The sequence below is a fragment of the Vicia villosa genome, linkage group LG4 (genome assembly GCF_029867415.1).
Source record: "Vicia villosa cultivar HV-30 ecotype Madison, WI linkage group LG4, Vvil1.0, whole genome shotgun sequence".
Taxonomy (NCBI): Eukaryota; Viridiplantae; Streptophyta; class Magnoliopsida; order Fabales; family Fabaceae; genus Vicia; species Vicia villosa.
Window position 1 is genome coordinate 15,859,686 of NC_081183.1, and position 19,813 is coordinate 15,879,498.

The 19,813-nt window shown below is 34.0% G+C and overlaps 1 protein-coding gene across 1 annotated transcript; it reads left to right on the plus strand.

Moving 5' to 3' along the window:
* Window positions 1-14,637: 14,637 nt before the first annotated feature.
* Window positions 14,638-17,499, plus strand: LOC131596816 (DExH-box ATP-dependent RNA helicase DExH12-like). Its single transcript, XM_058869554.1, has one exon. The coding sequence runs from the start codon at window positions 14,638-14,640 to the stop codon at window positions 17,497-17,499; it is 2,862 nt and encodes a 953-aa protein (XP_058725537.1).
* The last annotated feature ends 2,314 nt before the right edge of the window (window positions 17,500-19,813 follow it).

Here is a 19,813-nt window from a genome sequence, read left to right on the forward strand (position 1 = left end):
TGTGTGAATAACCAGATACGAATTGATTTTAGTTTGAACAAATTTTGACCTGTGTAGCTCGATTCAGTAAGCTTCAAGGCTTGTAATTGATTGAGATAGTTTCAGTGATGTTTAAGGAAGGTATATGAATGCTTAGTTTGTATTGAAATGGACTGAAATTACAAATTCGAATTTGAGTTTTTCTTTGGATTTTTTGAAGTGATTTCAAGTGTTATATGCTATGCTATGCTTCTGGTCTTGCCTCCTTTTTGTCACTGAACTATGCTAGCTTATTTATAAGCATTGTGTGCTTAGAATTGAAGCTAACTTGCAGCTAGTTGCCTTTGTTGAAACTTTGGTTTTTAAATATTAAAAACCTTGAATTTTTGACCAAGTCTTGACTCCATTCAATGCTCTTGCCTTGTGCACCAATCCTCTGCAGAAAATTGAAGGTTCTTTGATGAGTCATGCTTGAATTGTAAGCTACCATTTATCCATGCATTTTCCTTTTAATTTTAATCTTAAAGTAAGATAAAATCATGCAAAAATGGATAAAAAAAAAGTATGGGCTTAGTCTTGGTCGTGGGAGGCCCATAGTAACATGGAAATGATGTTTGAATGCTGAAAACTTGGCCCCTTTTGGAAAAAATGCAATTTTGAACAATGTTGGTTTCATGCATTTTCCCAAAATTTAGCCAACTTCAACAAGGTGTAAATCCCTCAATTTTTGTCATATGAAGGAGATCTTGCACTTTTTGGAAACCTCAAAGAGTCCTCTAACCAATGTCTTTGGTCTCATGTCAAAATGATTTTTGAAGCTCCTTGTGTGTCCTTTTGAAAAAAGTGTCTTTTTGTTGACTTTGAAAATGACCTGTAATGTCTTTGGTCATATTTTTCAAATGGTGAATCCAATGACCATGGGATCAATGGCATTTGAAAGATAATTGAATTTCCTTCAAAACAAGCTTTGGTTTGGATTTTTTGGATGAAGGATGAGAGAGTTATGATCAGTCAAAGTTGAGTTGACTTTTCAGGCAAAAACCCTAATTTTGAATCTTAGGGTTTTGTTGATTTTTGATCTTTCCTTGATGAATTATGATCATCCAATGATCAAATGATAAATCCTTTGACAAAATATGGACTTTGACAAAAAATTTCATTTTTGACTGTCTGTTGACTTTTTTGGTCAAACGGGTCGTCTGTTGACTGTTTGAGCTGCTGACGGTGCGTCTGAGTGAATTGAAGTTTGAAAATTTGTATGATGGTACTTTGAGATATATGGATGTGTATGAAATCCATTTGAGCTCTCAAAAACTTGTTGCTCCTGTAAAAACAAGAAAAACCCTGATTAGGGACTGTTTGTGTAGGAGACAGTTAAGCGTACCTGATTTTTGTGCAGTGTTGAGTCTCTGCTAATCGCGTGATATTCAGAGGACTTCTAGCACAAAAGATCTTGGAATTTTGAATTGTGAAAGATTGATTTGATTGATGGTACAAAACACTGAGAATTGTACTGCCAGCAGTTTGGCTGTCAACTGACTGTTCAGGTATTGATGCAGCAGTTAGAGTGAAAAATCAACAGTCAAAGTTAATTTTCTTTTTTGTTGTTTTTTGTTTTTGTTTTATGTGAAAAATGAAAGTTTATTTACATGACTTGTTAGAAAAACACAGACACAATAAATAACTAATATTTACAGTATGCGGGCAAAATTACCGATAATAACCCTGAAAATCATTTAATGCACAGAAATAGGAATATTTGACTGGCAGAAAACACACAAAATATTATCTTAGTAATTAAGCAATATTATGACAAATAGTACAACATTTAATACTGACAGTACAAATATCACATACTATATTGAACAGTACGACGAATAAACGGTACATTTAAGAAATAAGAAATACGGCAAATTTTAAGAATGACGATTGATGACCCATGCTATGAACAATAACATGTAGATGATTGGGAGTGCAACCATTGCAGGTCCACACTCTTCAGGACTATGCAGGCAGAAGAAAGTCATGATCACCGTAGCAATGGTGATGACTGTAAGGAACAGTGTCTCTATCCACTTTGCCATTCTTGTTAGGGAAGAAGAGAAAATAGATATGAGGTAGGAATTTGAAAGATGAGTTGGAATTTGATGTGAGATTTTATGGAAGGAAATGAGAGGTATTTATAGAATGGAAAGAAGGAAAGAGACGTTGGGGAATGATGTGATTCCGTACAAAAGGAAAATTTGAGTGGAAGTAAGATTTGAAAGAAAGTGTATGATAGTGTTGAAAAAAGAGAGATTTGATTTTTGAAAAAGAGATTTGAAAAGATTTTTGAAAATAATGGAATATAGTACAAAAATTAGTGGGAAACAAAAGATAATAATAATCTACTTGTTACCAGTACAGTCTGAGTTTCCTGATTCTGCGCCTGCAAAAAGATTTAACTCTGTACCAATTGTGTCAGTACCATTTATCTGTAAATAAATAAATAGCATGTGTGAAGTAATAAACAGTATTTGGTGTTCGCGTAAGAATAAATTCAACTGCAAGCCAAATTACTGTATAAGAAAAATTCTAAAAACTAAGTATTTCATATGTCAGGATATTTGTTGAAATAAAAATCCATGATTATATGAGACCCTTAATTTTCAGATTGGAGTTTTCTTGAAAAATATGTGGGCAAATTTTGGGGTATAACAGTTACTCTCATATATCTGATAATCTTCTAGCTGACTTCTCATCCAGAGAATTTGTGTGCTACAACCAGCAGCAGCAACATATTCTGCTTCTGTTGTTGAGAGGGCAATAGTAGCTTGCTTCTTGCTGTACCATGAGATCAGATGACTTCCAAGAAATTGACAACTTCCAGAAGTGCTCTTCCTTTCAATTCTATCTCCAGCATAGTCAGCATCACAGAATCCTACTAAGTTGTATTCTTTGGATCTTCTGTAGACTAAACCAACATTAGTAGTATCTTTCAGATACCTCAGAATTCTCTTAACAGCAGTTAAATGAGATTCTCTCAGATCTGATTGGAATCTAGCACACAAGAAAACACTGAAGAGAATGTCAGGTCTAGAAGCATTTAGGTATAGAAGAGAACCAATCATACCTCTGTACAACTTCTGATCTACCTTCTTACTTACCTCATCCTTACCTAGGACACATGTTGGATGCATAGGAGTTTTGGCTTCTTTGCTTTCAGAAAGATTAAACTTCTTTAGAAGTTCTTTCACATACTTCGTTTGATGAACATAGGTTCCATCAGAAGTTTGGTTGATTTGAATCCCAAGGAAATACTTGAGTTCTCCCATCATGCTCATTTCAAATTCAGCCTACATAGACTCAGCAAACTCCTTTCCAAGTGTAGCATTAGATGTTCCAAAGATGATATCATCAACATATATTTGACAGATTAAAATAACCTTTTTAAAGGTTTTACAAAAAAGAGTAGTGTCCACTTTTCCTCTAGTGAAACCATTTTCCAGAAGGAAAGAACTTAAACGTTCATACCAAGCTCTAGGAGCTTGCTTCAATCCGTATAATGATTTCTTTAATTTAAAAACATGATTTGGAGACTTGGAGTCTTCAAAACCAGGAGGTTGATTGACATAAACTTCTTCATCTATATAACCATTTAAGAAGGCACTCTTGACATCCATCTGATAAAGAGTGATGTTGTGTTGAGTGGCAAAAGAAATTAAAAGACGAATAGATTCTAACCTGGCCACTGGTGCAAAGGTTTCTGTGTAGTCAATTCCTTCTTGCTGACTATAGCCCTGAGCAACCAGTCTGGCTTTGTTTCTTACCACTTCTCCCTTCTCGCTTAGCTTGTTTCTGAATACCCACTTAGTGCCGATGATGTTAAATCCTTTTGGTCTAGGAACCAAGTCCCATACATCATTCCTTGTAAACTGATTGAGTTCTTCTTGCATGGCAATTATCCAGTCTGGATCTTCTAGAGCTTGATCAACAGAAGTTGGCTCGATCAAAGAAACAAGACCTAATTGACAGTCTGCATTGTTCTTAAGGAATGCCCTTGTTCTGATGGGATCGTCTTTCTTTCCAAGGATCACATCTTCTGAATGAGCTGATGCAAGTCTGGGTGATCTTCTGACTGTTGGCTCTTCAGAAATCCTGAGATTCTCTAAAGATGCAGCAACTTGATCTTCTGATCCATTGCTTCTGAGACTGCCAGCTTCTGCAGCTTTGCTTCTTGGTTCTACAGCTTCTGATATATCAATATCTATATCTGCAAAATTCTCAAACTGCTTTGGTTTTTCAAGACCAAGCTTATCATCAAACCTGATATTGATTGATTCTTCTACAATCAATGTTTCAGTATTGTATACTCTGTAGCCTTTAGAGCGTTCAGAATATCCAAGAAGGAAACACTTTTGTGCTTTAGAATCAAACTTACCAAGGTGATCTTTAGTATTCAGAATAAAACATACACATCCAAAAGGATGGAAATATGAAATGTTGGGCTTTCTGTTCTTCCACAATTCATAAGGAGTCTTATTTAGAATAGGTCTGATAGAGATTCTATTCTGAATGTAACATGCAGTGTTTATTGATTCTGCCCAGAAATGCTTAGCCATATTGGTTTCATTGATCATGGTTCTAGCCATTTCTTGTAGAGTCCTATTCTTTCGCTCTAAAACTCCATTTTGCTGTGGAGTTCTAGGGCAAGAGAAATCATGGGCAATACCATTTTCTTTGAAGAACTCCTCAAAGAATCTGTTCTCAAATTCGCCACCATGATCACTTCTGACCTTAATGATCTTGCACTCCTCAGATTGGATCTGAGTGCAGAATTCAAAGAACACTGAATGAGACTCATCCTTGTGTTTTAAGAACTTTACCCATGTCCAGCGGCTATAATCATCTACGATGACTAATCCATATTTCTTCCCTCTGACAGATGCTGTTTTGACTGGGCCAAACAGATCAATGTGCAAGAGTTCTAACGGCCTTGAGGTAGATACAACATTCTTAGACTTGAATGCAGGTTTGGAGAACTTGCCCTTCTGACATGCTTCACAAAGAGCATCTGATTTGTATTTCAGATTTGGGAGTCCTCTGACCAGATTTAGTTTGTTAATCTGAGAAATCTTTCTCAAACTAGCATGTCCTAATCTTTTGTGCCAGACCCATTGCTCTTCAGAAACAGACATAAGGCAAGTCACCTTCTGCTTCTCAAGATCAGAAAGATCAATCCTATAAATGTTGTTCTTTCTCTTGCCTGTAAATAGGATTGAGCCATCCTTCTGACTTACAGCCTTGCAAGACTTTTGATTGAAGATCATATCATAACCATTGTCACTTAATTGACTTATGGACAATAAGTTATGCGTTAATCCTTCTACAAGAAGTACATTAGTTATGGAAGGAGAGTTACCAAGACTTATGGTTCCAGAGCCAATGATTTTGCTCTTCTGATCTCCTCCAAACTTGACTTCTCCACCTGGTTTAAGCACCAGGTCTTGGAATGTAGACCTTCTTCCCGTCATGTGTCGCGAGCACCCAGAGTCGAGGTACCATGACATTTTGCTTTTTGTCCTCTTTGTAGCCAAGGATATCTCTTCAGAATCTGATTCTGATGTAGATTCTGATCCATCATCTTCTGTAGCCATCAGCGCGAAGTTGGCTTGCTCTCCTTCAGAGTCTGATTCTAATTCTGATTCAGAATCATCCCATGTTGCCATAAGACCTTTCTTCTTATGAAACTTCTTCTTGGGATTCTCCTTCTGAAGTTTTGGACATTCATTCTTGAAGTGTCCAGGCTCATTGCACTCATAGCAGACAGCCTTCTTCTTGTCAGATCTTCTGTCACCAGAAGATTCTCCTCGTTCAAATCTCTTTGAACTTCTGAAGCCTCTGAACTTCCTATGCTTGCTCTTCCAGAGTTGGCTTACCCTTCTGGAGATCATGGACAGTTCATCTTCTTCTTCTGATTCTGATTCTTCAGAATCTTCTTCTTTAGCCTGGAAAGCGTTAGTGCATTTTTTAACATTAGATTTTAATGCAATAGACTTACCTTTCTTCTGAGGCTCGTTTGCATCCAGCTCTATTTCATGGCTTCTCAAGGCACTGATAAGCTCTTCCAAAGAAAATTCATTCAGATTCTTTGCAATCTTGAATGCTGTTACCATTGGACCCCATCTTCTGGGTAAGCTTCTGATAATCTTCTTTACATGATCAGCCTTGGTGTAGCCTTTATCCAGAACTCTTAATCCAGCAGTTAGCGTTTGAAATCTTGAGAACATTTTCTCAATGTTTTCATCATCCTCCATCTTGAAGGCTTCATATCTTTGGATTAGAGCAAGAGCTTTAGTCTCCTTGACTTGAGCATTTCCCTCATGGGTCATTTTCAATGACTCATATATATCATAGGCCGTTTCCCTGTTAGATATCTTCTCATACTCAGCATGAGAGATAGCATTCAGCAAAACAGTTCTACATTTATGATGATTCTTGAAAAGCTTCTTCTGATCATCATCCATTTCTTGCCTTGTAAGCCTTACGCCACTAGCTTTCACTGGATGTTTGTAACGATCCATCAGAAGATCCCATAGTTCACCATCTAGACCAAGAAAGTAACTTTCCAGTTTATCTTTCCAGTATTCAAAGTTTTCACCATCAAATACTGGTGGTCTAGTATAACCATTGTTACCATTATATTGCTCAGCAGAGCCAGATGTAGATGCATGTGGGTTTGTTGGAACTTCACCAGCCATCTTTTACTGAAGCGTTTTTCTCTTCCTGAATCTTTTCTAAACACGGTTAAGTGCTTGCACCTTAGATCCGGCGCTCTGATACCAATTGAAGGATAGAAAAACACTTAGAAAGGGGGGGTTGAATAAGTGTAGTCTAAAAACTTGAACGATAAAAACAAATTGCACAGTTATTTTTATCCTGGTTCGTTGTTAACTAAACTACTCCAGTCCACCCCCTTGGAGTGATTTACCTCACCTGAGGATTTAATCCACTAATCTCAACAGATTACAATGGTTTTCCACTTAGTCCGCGACTAAGTCTTCTAGAGTATCCTGATCACAACCTGATCACTCCAGGAACAATTGCTTAGACACAAGCTAAGACTTTCTAGAGTATCCTGACCACCACGTGATCACTTTAGTTACAACTGCTTAGACACAAGCTAAGACTTCCTAGAGTATCCTGATCACAATTGATCACTCTAGTTACTTACAAATTAATGTAATCAATTCTAAGAGTATTACAATGCTTCTGAAAAGCTATTATCATAACAATGATATTTCTCTTAAAGTTTAAGCTTAATCTTACTAATATATTACAACAACAATGTAGTGAGCTTTGATGAAGATGAAGTTTGTGAGCTTTGATTTGAACAGTGTTTCAACAAGTTTGTATTCATAGAATTCGTCAGAATCGGTAACCTTGCTTCTCATCAGAACTTCATATTTATAGGCACTTGAGAAGATGACCGTTGGGAGCATTTAATGCTTTGCGTATTCCGTACAGCATTGCATTTAATGTTTCACTCTTTTATCAACTACCTCGAGCCTTGTTCACGCTGTGTCTACTGACGTTGCCTTTAATAGCTTCTAACGTTCCTTTTGTCAGTCAGCGTAGCCTGCCATCTTGTACTTGCTTCTGATCTGATGTTTATGTATACAACGTTTGAATATCATCAGAGTCAAACAGCTTGGTGCAGAGCATCTTCTTGTCTTCTGACCTTGAAGTGCTTCTGAGCGTGATACCATGAGAACTTCAATGCTTCTGCTTCTGATCTCAAGTTCTTATGATGCTTCCATAGACCCATGTTCTGATTCTGCTTGACCATCTTCTGATGTCTTGCCAGACCATGTTCTGATGTTGCATGCTGAACCTTCTGAGTCAAAGCTTCTGAGCGCTGATTTGTGCATACTCTTTATATATTTCCTGAAAGGGAAATTGCAATGTATTAGAGTACCACATTATCTCATCTAAAATTCATATCCTTGTTATCATCAAAACTAAGAATATTGATCAGAACAAATCTTGTTCTAACATTGGCAACTTAGAAAAATAATTGATATACACAATTGCTCTAGGGAATACAGTGTAAAGGTGATGAGTACAAAATGGCTTAGCAATAGGTTACAAAACTCATTGAAAAATAATTCTAAGCTGAAGCTTAAGGATATAAAGGAAAAAGGCTAAAAAGAAATGGAATGTGGGGGTTAATAAGACAAAGGAAATTAGGGCCAAATTTGCAACTAGGGATATGGTTGATGATTCATTTTTAGGGGATTACACAAGGACATATGACTACTGTCGTGAAATTCTAAGGATAAATCCTGGTTCAACTGTCAAGTTAAATGTCACATCGGTCTAAGAAAGTGTTAAGGATATAAGGCCTTATTTCAAGAGGTTATATATTTGCTATGTTGCTTGCAAAAAGAGTTTCAAGTTGTGCAGGCATATTATTGATCTTGATGGATGCTTCTTAAAGGGACTTTGTGGAGGTAAAATTTTAGCAGCTATTGGTACAAATCCTAATGACCAGATGTTACCTATAACTTTGCTGTGGTGGAATGGGAAACTAAAGACAGCTGTTCATGGCTCTTGGAACTCCTTATTGATGATCTAGGTGGTAAGGAAGAATGTAGAACATATACATTCATTTCTAATCAGCCAAAAGTACCACTATATTTTTTTTACATTTTTAGTTTGAGTATGATGTGTCTAGTAAATCTATGTAGTCACCATCATTTGGATTAATTTTGCAGGGTCTTCTTCCTGTAATGGATGAATTACTACCCAATGTTGAATAAAGATTTTATGTAAGACAATTATACAATAATTTCAGGAAGAAGTATTCTGAAAAGATGTTGAAGGAGATAATTTGGAAGGATGATAGGGCTACTTACCCACAAGCATGGGATATGGATATGAGAAGTATGAGACATATACATGAGGAGGCTTACAAGCACATGATGCAAACTCCACCAAGATATTAGAGCAAATCATATTTTAGGACAACTTCAAAGGGTGATTCTGTATTGAATAACATGTCATAGGCTTTCAATAAAGTAATTATAAAGTTAAGAGCAAAACCATTGGTGACCATGTTAGAAGAAATAAGGGGCTACATCATGAAAAAGTGGGCAAAAAATAGGGTGAAATTCTCATAATTAAATGATGAGGATGTTTTGCCAAACATTAGAAAGAAAGTGGAAAAAACAAGCACTTACACAAATTACTGGATAGTAAGGTACAACAACTGCTTTAATACAATTTCTTAATTTCTTTAGTTTTTATACTTTATGTAACTTTTTATACTATTTTGTAGGATGTCATCTAAGTTTGTATTTGAAGTAAGACACATTGAGACTCAAGGTGATATTTTTATTGTTAACTTAATGAAACATGATTGTTCATGCAGAAAATGACGATTGACATGTCTCCCTTGTGTTCATGCTCTATCTGCAACGAAGAGTAGGAGTATAAGTGTTGATGATTACATCCTAGAGTATTATAAGAAGGCAAGGTATATCTCATTTCATAAACCTATTATTTATCATGTTAATGAAACAAATTTATGGGTCAGAACAGAGTATCAAGATGTGCAGCCACCAAAATTTAAAAAAATGTCAGGAAGACCAAAGAAGAGAAGGAACCGTGAGCAGGGTGAAATTGATGGGACAAATAGAAAATGATAAAAACTGGCATGATAATTAGGTGTACAAGGTGCAGACAGACTGGAGACAATAAATTCACTTGTAAGAGGACTCATCCACTAACAGAAGGAACTCAGCCAAGGGCAACACCCACACTAACTCAAGGAAGTCAGACAAGGGAAACACCAACTCAAAGAACTCACCCAAGGAAAACCCCAACTCAAGCAAGTCATCCAAGGGCAATACTGGCACAAGCAAGGCCACAAAAGTTGTCTTATAAGAAACCAAGACAAACATCTGTCACAAAATACAGTGGGACCTACCACTAGGAGGATTACTCCAACAAAAAGAAACTCATTTTGATTTATGTAGCTTCTATTTTAAGAACATGGTTGATGTTATGTTATTTTGAAGTGTTTATGTTATGTTGTTTTGAAGTGTTTATGACAACTTATGTTGATATCAAGTGTGTGTAACAAACTATGTTATGGTAATTTGAAAAAGGTTTATGTTATGATCCACTTGAACAAGGTTTATGTTAATCAAATTTAAACAAGGTTTATGTTGATCAAATTTCTGTTATACCAAATTTTTGTTATTTAACTTGTCCAACTAAATCATATAACAAAAGAACATAGATTTTACCATAGTGCAATTTCAATTTGTCTAACTAAATCATGTAACAAAAGAACACAACTAACTTGACAACTTTGAACAATGCAAATTTTACTACAACTTAAACACTAAAACAAAGAACAAAATACTTCAACCTCTCACAACAACTTGAATTATTTTACAATAATTTGGTTACTAAAACAAATAAAACAACATAGAACATAAACTTCTAGATCTTCTTCCACTTGACGGTGTTGTTCAAAGCATCCTATAATTTCATATTATTAAGCCTCAAAAGTTCAACCTCTTTTTTAGCTTCTTCTATCTCTTGACTAAGCACATCTATCTTCCATTGATCCTTCATCAGGGTTTGCTCATTTTCCCCTTTAGCTTCTTCATAGAACCATTCAAAAAATCCTAAACCAACATTGATATATCACTTTAGAGATTGAGAATGCAAATTACAATGAATTGAATTCCCTTTTTAGAAACTCGTGACCTTGTATTCATCCAAGAATTGGACTATCTCTATCTAGGTTAGAGGTAATCCAATTCATATTCAGTCATCGTCGTTGAATAGATGTTTTTAAAAAGGTAAATGCTAATAAGTGTTTTTGGGTACTTTTTAAGTGATTAAAGTGATAATTTTTTTTTAAAAATGTGTGTAATCAATGCATTGGAAATTGAAATCATAATTTTTATAAAGAATCTTTTCTTTATTTAATATGCTTAAAGAGTGCCTTGAGGGCACTCGTTAGCAAGATCCTTCTAAAAAAATGAGGTTAAACAACAACAACAGCAATAATAATAATAATAATAATAATAATAATAATAATAATAATAATAATAATAATAATAATAATAATAATAGCTATAATAATAATAATTATAAATAAATAAATAATAATAATTTAATAATAACATATAAATATAATAATAGTAAAAATAAATAATAATAATAATAATAAGATAAATATGTTAAAATATCTTTTAAAATGTTAATAGGTATATAAATTATAAACACTACAATATTTTTTTTATTTTACTAAATCATGCATACATTAATTTATATATCAAATGTATACATCTATAAGATACATGTTATAGTTATCTTATTATTTCTCATCTTTAATATATATATATATATATATATATATATATATATATATATATATATATATATATATATATATATATATATATATATATATATATATATATAGGTGTAATATATAATTTATTATTTTAATAGATCAATATCATTTTTAATTTATTAAAATTTATTATTGTAAAATGTATTACTTTTAGCAAATAGGTGTATTAAATTATTTAATTAGCATATTCACTTATAATTTTAATATAAGATTTACATAAAATAAATTATTTTAAATATAATTTGAAATTAATTGGTATGCATCACTTTAGAAAAAATTACACTTTAGTGCATCAAAATCATTCATACAATTTAATTCAAAAAGTAAAAAATATATTAAAGTTTAAAAGTTATTATCAAATGATAATTAACTGATAGTGTAAAATATCTTTCACTTATTCTCAACTTTTAATTCCTTTATAAAATATACACTCATAAACATAAATATATTAATATTATTAAATAAATAAATAAATGTTACACTAAATTATTATAATAAATTATCTATAATTAACCTGGACCTTTGTGACATAATTAAAATTATTTAATCTCTCTTACAACAAATTGGCTAAATTAGAAAAAAAATAAAAAACACTAATTAAGGGCCACTACAATATCAAACTTACTTACATATTTGTTCATGTTATATTTTTCCTCTTGTTTTAAATGAATTGTTGTAAGGAAACTCGTGACCTTGAATTCATCCAAGAACTGAACTACCTCTATCTAAGTTAGAGGTAGTCCAATTCATATTCAGTCATCGTTACTGGATTTTCTATCTAAGATAGAGGGAAGTGAAGGGCGTCACCTGTCCTAGTATTGACCATAGAAGAGCCACCTCAACCCTCACCCTTGCAAATTTGTCCTTAGAATTCTAGTAATGATTGAAGTATAGTTTGAATAAGGCTCTCCCAAACAAGGTGCCTAGGGTCACCCAACCCCATCTAATGCCATGTTTAGGTGTCATAGAAGGAGAAGGACATTCATATTATAAGATGGACATCGAGTAGTAGACATATGATCCCAAACACTCAAATCAAACTCTAGCCGTTGGCAATGAACTAAGGCGAGACAATGTTGATCAACTTTAAAACCTTTGCCTCAAATACTCTCTCAGTCCCATAATGAGTGATCCAACACACCATTTCACACAGATTAAGAAAATGGTATAAAAGTAAGAAAGAGAATGTTGTTTTTACTATATTATCCCTATCATGTATTGAAAATTGTGAATTTTTTATTAATTAGAGGGTAGAATTGAAAAAAGTGTATTCAAAATCGAAATGGGTCATTCATTTTGTGATATCATTTTATTCCAAATGAATCACTCATTGTGAGAAAGAGAGAGTAGAAAAAAGGAATTAGAACCCTAAGTCACGAACAACGAGAAGGTGAAAGTAGGGGTTGGGAGTAGGGAGTTGGGGTAAAATATATATCTAACATTAAATATAAATATAAGGACTGCATGTGTTTTAAGTGTAAAATTAATTCATGTTTATAAAGTTATTTTTTCGTCATTATATCATGTTGTTATAATTTTTTTAAAGAAATTTCCAAATATTTATATTGTGGAACATAATTGAATTTATATATAATTATTTTTTATTAATAATATACATATCAATTTAATTATATATTTAAAATATAATAAATTACATTTAATATAAAATATCTCTATTACTACTTCACTAGATAAATAAATGTTATAATATATTTATGAATAAATAAAGTAAGTTTTTTTTGACAAAAAATAAAATAGGTTTATAAAATATTATAAAACATTATAAATAGTTAAGATCTATTAAATATAGAGTATTAATTTGGCAACAACAAAAGTCCATAAATAGAATGTTGTCTTAAAAATATATGTAGATGTGATTATAATGGATCATAAAAGTGTAAGTGTCATTCATAGTATAAGTACAATATTACTTGAGATAGGTTAAATTGTTAGTGGGGGCACTTGACTACACACTCACCACCATGATGACCATGGTGACTTCTTTCTCATCATCTCAAGAGGAAAGGTTGACATGATGTTGATTGTTGATGTCAAAAGAAGATTATTGTACTTTCATGAGTGATGTAATGTGACTCGAAATTCTTGATGTCCTTGCTTTTTCAAAGATAGCCATTTGCTTCTTGTTTGTTGAAAAACAAAAAAGAAAATTTTAATGTATAAAAGTATTACTTTAATAGATCAATATCATTTTTAATTTACTACAAGATATTATTGTAGAATTTATTAAGTTATTTAATTAAATTACTCACCTGTAATTTCCGTATAAAATTTACATAAAATAAATAACTTCAAATATAATTTTCAACTTCTATTTTTATTATAAAATAAATAAAATGGAATGTTACACTAAGTTAGTACTTAGTACTATAATTAACCTTGACCTCTGTCAACTAAAAATAATTAAACTAAGTTTTGTTTTTCCAAAAGTCACATCACATGTTACAGTGGATAAGAAAAAGAATGATAAATATAGTAACTTGTAACCGCTTAGTCTCTCTCACACCAAATTAGTCACGCTAAATGAGAAGAAATAAAACAAGTTCTCCAAATTAATCAAGCTAAATAATTCACCAAATTAGTTTCTCATTCTCTCTTGTTATTCTTCATTTCTCACAACACCTTCAAAGCAACGATCCAACTGCAACATTTTATCAAACACCTTCAAAGCAACTTCAACTGCGACCTTTTTTCAAACACCTTCAAAGCAACTTCAACTTCAACTGCAACTTCACCTGCTTCTGCTCTAACATTAGCTGCACTCACATTGTTAGAGGTACGTCAATTCTTTTACTTTCCACCCAAATTATGGTTCAGCATGATCAGGATTTCATATCTCTCATCCAAATTTTATTAAAGAATGAACATGATATTAGAACTCACACTAATCTTGGAACACCACGAGCATCATATTTGAACTCCATCCAAATCTTGGAACACCATGAGCATCATACATTAACTCCACCCAAATCTTGAACTAACAGTAGCATGATGTTACAACTAACCAAAATCTTGGAAGACAAGTAACATGATCTTATATGATTCTATCATTTTCTATACTTTGTTTCTAATTTTAATATATGAAAATGTCAATTACCCTAGTTTCTTTTTTGTTATCAATGCCATATCCTACAGAAGTTGTATTAATTGAAGTAATAAAAAGATATTTAGTGTTGATTTTTTCTGGAAATAATCAAATTCTTCAAATTTTCTATAGGTGAACTATGGACCCACTGAATCCATTTCCAATGGATTTGACTGCATCTATCCAACCCATTACTAGCTGTTATGCTGTGGTGGAACTCAAAATCAATCCCACATTCACATTTGAATGGAACTCTCAATGTTTGGGGATACATGTAGTGGTTGAAAATCCTGAAGCTGCTGAAGGCCAGAGATTGGTTTATAGACAGGCTTCATTGCTCAACAATAACTATATTGGTGAGCCCAACATATTCACTTTTGCTATGCCAATGCTTCTCCCTCGTCCCTCAAATTACATAATACAGGTTAGAGTAGACTCATTTAATTTTTTCTCGGGTGTTTTAACTCTTCCAGTAGACCACCTAACCTTTCCTGGAGACGAAATACAGCCTGTGGAATTAATGAAACTCGAATCTTTGCTGCCCATTAATTCATTAATAGATGCACCTTATGAAGATCTATATAAGAAACAGTTCAAATATTTTAATCCAATTCAGATTAAGGTGTTCCCTGTCATCTATCATTCCGATGATAATGTATTTGTTGCTGCTCCACCTGGGAGCGGAAAAACTGTATGCGCAGAATTGGCTATTTTGAGGAATCACAAACACAAAAAGGGTACCATTGTTTATATTGCACCCGTTCAAGCTCTGGCCCATAAAAGATATGTTGATTGGGAAGAGAAATTTAGGGGTCTCGATTTGAATGTCGCTGAACTAACGGGAGATATTGAGACCGATGTGGAACTGCTTCAAACAAGACACCTTATAATTAGTATTCCACCTGTATGGGATGCTCTATCCCGTCAATGGAAACAAGTACCCGTTGTTCAACAAGTTAGTCTCTTCATTGTGGATGATTTGCATTTTATGGGATTATCTAAAGAGGGTCATATATTAGAGTCCATTTTAGTTAGAATGAATCATGTTGCGAGTCAAATGGAAAACAAGTTTCGCATGGTTGCTTTCTCAGCTTCACTTGCCAATGGAAAGGATATGGGGGAATGGATTGGAGCCAGCTCCCGGGGCCTTTTCAATTTTTCTCGTCATGTTCCTCTGGAATTATCAATTAAACCTGTAAAGCTCTTCGGAACACATATATACAATTCAACCCAAAGGTTTAAGGAAAGGGTCAAGTCTACTTTCCTTATTATTACACAAAATGCCAACAATGGGGATACTACTCTGGTATATGCACCTACAGAAGACCATCTCTTCTTCACAGTTATGGAATTGAATCGTCTCTTGGAGAACAAGCCACTTGTTTATGTACAGCCAGAATCATTAAAAACTGCTATTAATGAGATCAGTGATTCAACATTAAAACGTAGTCTATCATGTGGAATAAGCTACCTTCATGAAGACATGAACCCTAAAGATCAGGACATTGTATCTGACTTATACAAAGCCGGTCTAATTAGAGTATGTATATTAAACAGCTCCATGTGTTGGAGAGTGTCAATGGTGGCACATCAAGTGGTTGTAATGGGAACCGGATACGATGATTACGATGGACCTAATCTTCCTCTTGTCGATATTTTCCAAATGTCGGGCCAAGCGGGTCGGTATTCAGTCGACAGCGTTGGAAAATTCACCATCATGTGCCATCCGGGTGAAGAGAGTTACTACCGATTATTTTTAGAGCAGTCTTGTCCCGTGGAGAGTCGTCTCCATCAATCTTTACTGGATATATTGAATGCTGAAACTGTTTGCGGGAACATTGCAAACATGCAAGATGCCATGAATTACTTAGCGCAAACATTCATGTGTCAGCGCCTCGAGAAGAATCCGAGTTATTACCATTGTCACATAGAGGTTGGCAGTTACCTGGAATTGCTAATCGAAAGATCATTCAATGAGTTAATAACAGATGGGGTTGTTTTACATCATGGTGGGCTTAAGCTTTCCCCTTCTGATCTCGGAAGGATAGCATCGGACACTTACCTCAGCTGTAAAACAATTGTGGTATTTTCTAGAATGCTGACACAAGAAAGTGATGTATGGCGACTTTTGGAAATTTTGTGTTCAGCTTATGAATATAAGGCACTGCTGCCTAATAGACGGGTGCTTATTGATGATAAAAAAATAAAAGATCTATTCTCCGATCAGATATTTGCCGAAAATGCAAACTTCAATGACCCTCACGTAAGGGCCAATGCCCTGCTTCAGACTTACTTCTCAAGGATAAAAGCTCTAAGTAGTAACCTTATAGAGGACAGAAAAGAGGTTGTGTTGTTATTGGATAAGCTTTTAGTTGGGTTGATTGAAGTGGCATCGAAGAGGGGTTGGGTCTCATTGATGAAACGTGCTACAAATATTAGAGCAATGACTGTGCATGCAATTTGGCATAATGATGATTCTTTTCTTCAACTTCCCTATTTTACAAGAAAAATGGTTACTAAATGCAGAGAAAACAATATTTTAAGTTTTTCTGATTTGTGTAACTCAGAGACACAATATATATGTGAACTACTACGACTGAGAACTTTCCAATGGTTGGAAATCACCCGATTAATCAAAGGTAACCAACTTCCTTTGAACTATTCAGTCAAGGTGGATGGTATAATTGTAGGGGGGAAGAGAACAGTTGATGTGGAGTTGAGTACCAAGAGAAGTGGGGATGAAATATTTATTTCTTCCCCTTTTTATCCCGGTAAAAAGAGAGAAAAGTGGTGGGTTTTTGTTGAAGATGCACAAAACCAATTACTTACGTATCGGCTAGTAAGTCCGTGGGCTTATAAGGGAGATTTAGCTATCACATTACGGTTTACAGTTCCAGTTCAGCCGGAGACAACATGGTATAACATAACTTTCATTAGTGATTCAATGAAGGGAATTACTAAAAGGAGAGTTTTTCATGTGAAAGGTTATGACATAGAGTAAAAAGTTACCAACTACATTTGCAATGGAGTTCCAACTTTAGTACGAATATTTTCAGGTAAATTTTTAGTTTTTTTGGTTGTGAATAGCTTGATAATAATTGTGTTCTTTTTTAATTTTGGAAAATTTGATTTTTTGTTCTTATCTTAGCCTCTATGATAGTATTTAGGTTTAGCTATGTTGATTATAGGCCATAGGAATAAGGCCCAGTTGTGAAGAAATTTGGAAGGAAAGCCTTCCTTTTTGGCTTTGTAGCCCAGATTTGGAGTATTAGTAGCTGCTCATTGTTTTGCCACTGTAGTTTGGTTTTGTCTAGGAAAGGTTTTTTTCTGCTAGTTTTGGTGCTAACATTTACTAGTGCAATTAGATTTTTGACGGGCTGGGGTTGCGGTTACTGTATATTCCAGCATGGAAGTGTTTTTTTGTTTCAAATTGGACTTTTTCTTTGTTTCATATGTGCTTGCTTCATGTTCTCTGTATATAGGGCCAATTTCAAATATAGAATTCTTCTATCTTAAGTTATATATTTGGTTGTGTAATGTGCACTGTTCCTTTTCTTTCATCCGTCTTGTCTTCAATAATGTAGTCTCTATAATTTTAGCTAATTATGTTTTGAATCTAATAAAAGTATATTTGGTAAAAAGAAGAGGTTATATTAGAATTGCTAGATAATGTGTTCCTCCATTCTTGTGCAGGATTTTGCGCCCAAGACTGTTTAAGCTGATTTTGATCTCTGCAATTTGGCGCTTGATTTGGTGATCATGAACTTCCTTGGTTAAGTTTGTCTAGTGTTTTTGCTTTTATTTTTTTGTTTTCAACAGAACCATTAGATGAATGGTATTTTGTACATGGGTTTTATGAAACAGGATTTAAAGATGTGACTGAGATTTAGTCAATTGTTGTTGTTTCATGTTAGATTTGGATATTTTGGTCTCTTTCAAACTATGTTTGGATAGGCATTCTAAAGTGTAGGTAGATTTTTGGGTTATTGTTTCATGTTGAGATTTGGATATTTTGGTCTCTTTCAAACTATGTTTGGTTAGGCATTCAGAGTGTAGGTAGATTTTTGGGGAAATCCAAGTTACATTCTAAAGTGTCAAAATTACTGTAATAAAGTGTAGTATATGAAGTGCATATAAAAGATTGACTATAAGAAAGGTAGCATATTGAGGTAAGGGTGGATTTGTTGTACTCACTTGGAGATTAGAGTGATTTTAGTGTTGTTGAGCTTAGGTGAGGTTCAGAGGAGTCAGATCACATCTGTCTTCAAAGATATTCTTTTTCTGAAAAAAGCTTTGCTCGGTCGGTGTGCTTTCTCGACAAGTCGCGGCCCACATAGTAGCCTCCATGGTTGCTAGAGGTGCCCAGTGCCCTTCTTCATCTTTAACAGTTAAGCCTCCAAATGATCTACCCTTGGTGTCAAAAATGAGATTAGTTAAGTTGATGTTTTTTTTTCAAGATGTTGAGGATTTGTGTGTGTGTGGATCTATAGTTTCGTATGTTTTTATGATGGTAGTGGTGTGTGGTTGTTTGCTTCTGCATTTACATTAGATTGTGTACTTGTGGTGGTAGATTAGATTGTTTATTGATAAGAGTAACTGCTTGCACTACATTAATTTTTATCTCGCTGACCCTTAGTGCACGTGGAACTTTGGGGTGGCCTCCACTTTGCATTTACTTGTTTGCTTTAGTAATATAAGTTTCCAGCTTGTTTCATTACATCTTTTTTGTTTTAACTTCCATATCTTACTTGATTTATTTATTTATAGACAAGAGTATCTGCTTTTTGGTTAGTGCACGTGAAAGTTTGTGCTGGGCCCCACTTTGTATTTGCTACTACTTGTTCTTATCTTTTGACCAAGCATTGAAGAAAGTACACATTGCATCTCAAACTTACAATTATCAAGGGTGGGTGCATACCAAAATATTACTAGTGTAGAATGAACACGTAGGTAGAGATTTTGTTAGTCCAACTTAAAACATGTCAAACTCACATTATCAAGACTTAGTCCTATTTCTAGAGAAAGAGTTAACTGCATAATTTTGAAACCTATTATAACCACTTATAATTTTTTGGATCTAATGTTTTCTTAGACCTACTTATTCACATTTTAATATTTGAATAAAATTGAACTATTTCTAGGAGCCCACAACACATTAGAGTTTTTTCTTTTATATTTAAATAAAATTGAACTATTACCCATCAACTACTTATAAATTTCAAAACAATAATAATAATTCAACATTTAAACTCGAATGGTTCCAAGTGCAGCACCGGTAGAGAAGCTCCCATATTCTTTAATGGGTTAAAATTAAG

Bases quoted from the DNA above. Each gene is read 5' to 3' on its own strand.
- LOC131596816 (XM_058869554.1), top strand. From the start codon at position 14,638: ATGGACCCACTGAATCCATTTCCAATGGATTTGACTGCATCTATCCAA.